The sequence below is a fragment of the Girardinichthys multiradiatus genome, chromosome 4 (assembly GCF_021462225.1).
Source record: "Girardinichthys multiradiatus isolate DD_20200921_A chromosome 4, DD_fGirMul_XY1, whole genome shotgun sequence".
Classification (NCBI taxonomy): domain Eukaryota; kingdom Metazoa; phylum Chordata; class Actinopteri; order Cyprinodontiformes; family Goodeidae; genus Girardinichthys; species Girardinichthys multiradiatus.
In genome coordinates, this window is record NC_061797.1 from 29,480,443 (window position 1) to 29,488,418 (window position 7,976).

The 7,976-nt window shown below is 39.4% G+C and overlaps 1 protein-coding gene across 1 annotated transcript; it reads left to right on the forward strand.

Moving 5' to 3' along the window:
- ogfod1 (2-oxoglutarate and iron-dependent oxygenase domain containing 1) lies at positions 1-7,193 on the forward strand. Its single transcript, XM_047362386.1, has 13 exons — positions 1-276; positions 1,570-1,715; positions 1,809-1,855; positions 3,902-4,002; positions 4,086-4,202; positions 4,277-4,368; positions 4,446-4,574; positions 6,028-6,141; positions 6,216-6,295; positions 6,367-6,605; positions 6,678-6,806; positions 6,890-6,948; positions 7,019-7,193. The coding sequence occupies exons 1-13, from the start codon at positions 105-107 to the stop codon at positions 7,172-7,174; spliced, it is 1,581 nt and encodes a 526-aa protein (XP_047218342.1). The 5' UTR covers positions 1-104; the 3' UTR covers positions 7,175-7,193.
- Positions 7,194-7,976: the final 783 nt, after the last annotated feature.

Here is a 7,976-nt window from a genome sequence, read left to right on the forward strand (position 1 = left end):
TCCTGGTCTCTGACGTCATTTATCCGCGACGCCGCTTCCATCTGTTTGTGCACGCTGCGGTGGTCAGGTTTCTGTAAAGTTTGCTTTGAAGGGATTTATGAGCTATGAGCTCCAAGCGAGCGCAGAATGAGAGCGGAGACACAGACATGAAGAAGAAGAAGAAGAAGAGGAGCAGCAGCAGCGTGGAGACCGTGGAGCTCTGTGGAGCTGTAGAGGAGGAGGAGGTAAAGAGAGCAGTGAAGGAGGCATGGAGCAACAAGACCCACTACAGCAAAGGTTAGTAGACCCAAACATATTAGCCGTGATCTGCGGACTGATGCTGGTTCTGATCACGTTTGTGGTACCATTATTAGCTCCATTCAGAAGCACCTCCAGAACGTTTTGTAGGGTGGACAGATGGAGGCCACGGAAAATCTTGGGGTGCCACCTGCTGTAGTGGTTTGTGTCGTTGTATCAAAGTGAGAAGCTCAATTTTTGTGGTAATCTTTTCGTTTTCCCACAATCCAAAAACCAAGAAAGTACACCCCATAAATATATTTTGCTCAATTATTGTAGGACTGTAAATCAGCCTCTCACATCTATGTGAAGGAATATTAGCCCTCACGTCTTTAAATCATTGCTTCAGTTCATTGAGGTCTACATGTAGTTGTTTCTGCACAGTCCTCTCAATTTCAGGTTGAGATCTGGACTTTAACAGGTCCATTACAACACCCAGAACACACCAGCAAACTAGTTGCAGATTTGTCTTAACTGTCAGACAGACGACCTTTCATTTAACTGCAGAACACTTCAGTGTGGAGATAAGTTCATGGTCAACTCAACTGCCTCTTTCACTAAACCTTTCAACTATAAATGAGCCGCCTCTAAACTTCCTGTTCCCTATAATAAATCACAAGGAGACAGTGATATCCTGCTCAGCTGTCAGCTTTCAGAATGATCACCCCTTTCAAAGCAATAATGGCAGACACACTCAGTTTAGTAACACTGTTGTTGGTCAAGCAAATGCTTTAGATTTAATTGATATGTCTCACCTTCCGTTTCCTCTAGTCAGAAATGTTAACTGGGCCTTGTCTATGCTTTTAAATTCTGCAGCTGGGGGGTCATACAAACCATACGTCATCACTAAGTCACTCTCTTGACCCATGCTTCCCTTATAAAAGTCACCTGGGGCTGAAACTACTTTGCTTGACGTCTTTGGGGCATAACAATGGCAGGCTGACCTCTATCTACCTTGTTTAAAAAAACCCACATAGAGACGGAATAAAAGGCGCTGTAATCCCACATTAAACGGTTTTGTGAAAGGGTTCAGTGACTGTAAGGTTCCCTAGACCTGTGGCTGCAGAACAACCTAATATCAAGTCATGACCGCTCCACCACCATGCTTGACAGTTTGTTTGATGAGTTTGTCCTATGTGTGGGTTTTATAGCCAAACATCTCTACTTTGATATGTGCAAATTCTTTGAGCCTTAAATGATTTAACATTTGACTGAGTTTTGATGGGCAGTAAATTGATTCGCTAGATTGATGGCTGATGCCTGTTATATAAAAACTAACTTCTTGTTGTGCAGGAGATCTGGAGTTGGACTGCCACCCTTTCCCTCACTGCATAATCAAGAACTTCCTCAGCTGCCAAACCTTTGTTGAAAACCTACAGAGAGAGCTGCTTGAACTCAGCTTCAACGAGAAGTCAAATGATCTTTACAAATTTAAACAGGTGACCGTCAAACCCATTCATCACACTGGTTTATTCTTGCTGGTCTGTTTTTTTTTTTTTAAATAACTAGTTTTTATCCTCATTTTCTTTAAGTCGGATGATCTGAAGAAGAGAAAAGAGCCCCATATTGCAGCAATGAGGTAACAAATAATATATGCAGATATTTATGAGACATTAAAACAGGACAGAATGAGATGAATGTGTATTAGAAATGCTTTCAGGTAATAAACAAGCAGCACATTTTTACCAAAATAAACCCAGATGCCCATTTTCTCTTGACATGTGTGGGTTATTGTTGTCTCACATAGGAGACACTGATGTGACATTTAATGGGTGGTTAATCTCTTCTGCTCCTGCACCTGATCCAGAGCTTATCCCTGATACCAGACACATAAACCTACTTTTACTGTAATCAATACTTCCTATCTCACAGAGCAGCCTTTTGCGTCTATAAACCCATGTTACCAAAGCAGGTGCAATAATGATGGCTGAATTCAGCTGAAACAGCTCCTTCGTGAACAGAAGAGCCTTACATATGCTTAATAGAGAACAGTTGCCACTGCTTTCATTGCTGTTCTACTTTTTCTAGATAATGTGACAAAAATACAGAGAGAGAACTTAAAAAATGCCTTGTTTTTTAGGCTGTTTCTGCTACTTGTTGTCCCTGTCACTGATTGAAGTACTTAAAGTATTTCTAGTCAGAAAATATAATAAAGGCCAATTGGCGTGATAGAAAAATCACACTATGATGTTTACCCATGTATTAAAATTGTTTAAATCTCTTTAAAAATATTTAACGACAAAAATATACACAAAACAAAACCTGACACACCAAAGGAGAGATCTATTGAAAAAGATAGAGGGGCAGTAAATATACTGCAGGTAAAAGAAAAACTCCATGGCAAGCATTTTTCTTGATACAGAGAAGAAAATATAAAATAATGGGGTTGGTTTCTTAAAAATATGTTACGGTCACTCACCTGGTGCTTCATAACCCACTGTTTGGGTCCTGATCAGCAGTTGGTGAATTACTCCATTACAGAACCAACTTTAATTAAATTATAAAGACCTAACAAGAAAAATGTAAAGCTTTCATGACAGAAGAGTCCTATCAAGTCTATGTAGATCCTCCCAATAAACACTCAATTGCCATGTTTATGTCATATTTCTGTTGACAATCTATTTTTAGTAGCAGCAAGGTTTACTGTGTTTGTACAATATGTTCTTTTTGTCTGCATTGCTAACTAAAAATGTTTTTGTAACTAATATGATTTATTTGTATGATTATTTATCAACAATTTATTATTATTATTTATTTATGGATCTTAGAATTTATTAATTTAGTGGGATTAATGATCGCTTCCACCAGGGGGCGCCAGAGATCACCTCTGATGAACTCAGGACCGTTTCTTGTGTTAAATAATGAAATAAAAAGGGCATCGTTAACGCTTGGTGAAGGGACTGTAACCTCATGATATGAATTGTAAGGTACAGTGGACTGGGTAAGCGCTTTATGTTTTATCTTCATAATTCAAAAAGGATGGAGGAGTTGATGATTTCTGCATCACCTCTGAATCCAAGTTGACACTGGAGATTCTTACCCTTAAAGTGAGGTAATACATGCTACACCATTAAAGGCGTGTTCATTGTTAATTTTATGTTCTAAGAGTATTCATTTCCATTGGTATGTTTTATCATAATGGACTTTAAATAAGGCTGTATGTGTGTTTTCATTATTTATTGATAATGATTTTTTATCGAAAATATTGCATTAACCTTTCTCTTGAGTGAAACTGCTGTCCTTATATGGTTGACCAAAGACATTTAAAAAAGCAGTCAGACCCATATGTTAGCACATATAGTACATTATAAGAACATTATATGTTCTTATAATGGAGAGCTGTGGTTCTGATAGAATGCTCTCCTATAGCATATAAAAACAAACCTTTTGTGTCTCCCTTCAAAAAATCGAAGAAGCTGACTATGAGCTGCCTATCAATGAAATCCATCCTTGTGGATTAAATGGTGCTATTAAATATACAATAAGAGCCCCCCCGTCTGTGATCATCTATAATTCATGTTACAGTAAATGTCATGGCAATCATTTTGGTCATTTCAACAGCCATGTGTTTGTATTTACTGAATGTTGTTATTGTGTATGCTGTTAAATGTTTCTGCTTCTTTAGGGCTGCACTGTTTGGCCGTTTCCGCTCCTGGCTCGGGGACGTGTTAGGGGTTGAGCTGGAGCCCACCGTGGATATTTCCTGTGCTAAATATGAATATACAGGTGAGATTTATCTGCAAACCCAGAGACATGGAGAAAGTTGTTGCATCTGGCTTTGAGTAAATAACACTTTGTCTCATTTGAAGATGTTCTTTTGTGCCATGATGATGAGCTGGAGGGGAGGCGCGTTGCTTTCATTTTGTATCTTGTGCCTCCATGGCAGAGCAGCGACGGGGGCACCCTGGATCTTTACTCGACAGACAGTAGGTACCTCGGATCTTGTTTGTGTCTGCAGCTGTATTGTTGGATAACAGCTGAGTGTTATCACTATCATCAGGTAATTTCCAGCCAGAGAGTATAGCTAAGTCACTCGTACCTTCTTGGAACACCCTCGTCCTGTTCGAAGTGTCTCCAGTATCTTTTCACCAGGTGAATATTTGGGTGTTTTAACCCCTGTTGCTTCAAAGAGTAGGCTTTAATGAGCTGATTTTATTTTTTTCTTGCAGGTTTCTGAAGTTTTATCACAGGACAAGTGCCGTCTGTCTCTGAGTGGCTGGTTTCACGGACACTCTTTGGAGCGGCTTCCTCGTTTTAAAGAGCCGTCCATCCTGAAGCATCCGCACTTACCGAGAGATGTGAGTGATTTTGGGAAAGAGTGTTAAGTTATAGTTTCAGCACTTATTTAGGATCCAGGCTAGAATAAAGGGGAAAAGGAAGATATCCTTTGAATATAGTATAGGTTTAAATATGTTCTAACATCACATTTTAAAGTTTCTCATCATTTTTGACAGTTAATTTATTTGCAATACATTTGTATATTTTAAAAAGCAGTTTTATTCCATTCACAATCAAAGTGACAAATTTCAGGAGGTCGGGGGCCTTTTCTTACATATTTTTCATATCTTCACCTTGAATTTCCTCTCATGCACTATAATTTAATCTTTATTTATCTGTGATGGATCTTTTCACCTGTTCTCTTTTATTTAAAGATTGTAATCATGGTTTACTTTGGTTGTCTTTAATTTCTTTGCCTTCAGTACAGCATCATAGCGAGACATCCGGCTCAACAGTGTTTGGCACCAGCTGGAAAAAACACATTTGAACTTTTTTAAATGTTAATATGTAGTGGTATCCAATCACAGATCATTTATGGTGCTGTGAAAAAGTATTTGCCCCCTTACAGATTTCTTCTGTTCTTGCTTTTTTGTGACTGTTAAATGTTTCAGATTATAAACAAAATGCTGTTTTCAAAATTCACTTATTAAGGAAAAAAACTTCCAAAAAAGTAACAGTGTCCAGAACTTAAAAACCGGTTGTAACACCATTGGCTACCACCGCAATGTTTGACTGTATAATGTTTTCTTTTTCCATAATGCTGTGTTAGTTTTAGGACCTCTGTAACAGGACATACACCTTCCGAAAAGTTCCACTTTTGCCTCATCAGTCAGCAGAATATTTTCCCAAAAACGCCTGGGGATCTTCAAGATTTGAGATGGACTTTTGTGATTTTGAAACTCTCCCATGGATGCTATTCTATCCAGTCTCTTCTTCCAGTCTTCTTATTGTCGAATCATAAACGCCGATCTTAAATGAGACAAGTGAGACCTGCAGTGCTTTAGATATTGTTCTTTTTGTGAACTTCTGGATGATTCTTAGATAGTAGTTTTGGCTGTCCTCTCCTCACCTCTTTTGCTTGTTTTCTTCATTTGTGGATAATGTGCTCCACTCTAGTCCCAAGGCGTTAGAAATTGCTTTGTAACTTTTCCCAGACTGATGGATGTCAGTGACTTTGTTTCTGATCTGTACTTTAATTTTTTTTTTCTAGATCGGAGATCATGTGCTGCTTTTTAAGGTCTTTAGCCTACTTTAAGTTGTCATACAGGTTCTATTTAAATGATTTCTTGAATCCACAGGTCTGGCAGTGATCAGGTCTGGGTGTGATTAGTGAAGATTAAGGAAGTTATTACTTTTCCTCACAGACCCAGGTTGGCCTTTTCCACTATCAGTAAGCAGGCAAATACTTTTCACCGGGCTGTTTTAAACTACCAATTAATCCTCTAATGTACAGCTTATATTTACTCCTGACAGGAGACTGTGCTGTTTGAGTGGATCAATCCTCTGTACTTGGATATTTCCTACCAAGAGCAGATCCAAACCGAGTTTGAAGACAGCTCTGAAATTCAGCTCAAAGATTTTCTAAAGGTAACAGGCGTGCCTTCCTCCACACTACCTGTGTCCAGTTATTCATCCGGGTTCAATGTCATATTTTTCCTCAGGAGGAGAAGTTCAGGGAGGTGAGTGAAGCTTTGCGACAGACTCACATTCAGTGGATGAAGACAGGTCCACCCAATAAAAGGTGGGTGATGTTCGCCAGATCTGATGTTTTACTACCATGGGAGCGGATTCTCATGCTTAATGTTCCTTCAGGTGCTATGAATCAGCCTCTCTTGACTCTCTGCCTGAGTGTGTGAATACATGCTGGGAGCTGCTACGCTCAGAGGCTTTCTTCCTGCTTCTCTCCAATTTTACCGGCCTACACTTGCACTACCTGTGTCCGAAAGATGAGGAGGACGAAGAGACAGAGAAGGACAATAAAGAGGAAGGAGAGGTTGCAGGAACGTCAGCAGAATCATCATCGAGAGCAGAAGCTGACAATGGAGGGAAAAGTATGTGAAAGTGTGGTTTCAGATTTTTATTTAGCCACAGGTTTGTTGATGTGTCTGATCTTTGTTCTTCAGAGATCAGCACGCCTGTGTGTTGTGGAGAGGTGCGTCGCTGGTCTCATGGCAGTTACACTCTGTTGCATGATGCTGAGGCTGCACAGGCAGAGTACGCTCTGGACCTAATCCTGCCTTTTGGCTGCACAGGTGAGCCCATATACACACACACATACATACAGAGTAACTTGAGGCATTTTCACTGTAATACTCAAAGAATGTATGTCTCACAGACTGGCAGAAAGAGTTTGGGGGTTTCACGTATTATGTTGCCAATGAAGAGGATGAGGAGGTGAGTGTCAACAGATCTAATGGCACAACACATTTGTGATTATCGTTAATGTATTTACATCGTCTTACAGCTTCTGACTGTGCATCCAGAGGACAACTCCCTCGCTCTCGTCTACAGGGACAAAGAAACCCTGAAATTTGTCAAGCACGTCAACCACAAAAGCACCCAAGTGGACAGTTCCACCTGCAACAAGTTTTATGACTTCTCTTTTGTCTACTATGAATAAAAATATGTTTAGCACTGTATATGTTTGAGTTTCTTCTAATAAATATTATGCTGCACATTGACAGATGAACGACAACATATTAGATCCCCTGCTCATTTAAGGAAATCCAATGAATAGAAATTGTATCCATAATTATTAATTTCAAAACATTTTTAGACAGTCTAAATATAAACAATTGTATTAACAAACTATAAGAGATTCTATGCTTGATCCTGAGCGTTATCAAACTGCAGATATATGATCCAGGAAGAACCCCTGAAACAGAAATGCCTTCTTTTTTTTTATAAAATTTGCTTCTAATCTGTAGCAGCATGACAAAAATTTTGCCCCCTTTTACTCTGGATCCCCTGAATAAAATACCACAAATCCTTTGAGAAGTCACCCACTAGGCGAATAGGGTCTACAGCTGCATAATTGAATCTTGGCATAAATTTAGTTGTTCTGTGAAGGCCTCAGAGGTTTGTCAGAGAACATTAGTGAACACCGAAGGAACTCTGCAGACAGGTCAGACAGAAAGATGGACCATCGTTAAGTTATAATGCTATAGCCCAAGTTTGAACATCTAACCGTGCACTGTTCAAAAATGACAGGCCAGGAGAGCATTAATCAATGAAGCCTTCAGGAGACCCATGGTAACTCTGTAGGAGCTGCAGAGATGTCTAGCTCAGGTGTGAGAATCTATCAACAAGACAAAACTATTAGTCATGTCCTCTACAAATATGGTCTTTATATAAGAGTTGCAAGAAGAAAGCCAGAAGAAGTTCTGATTTCCTGGTGCCACAAACCAAGTATAGGTGATAGA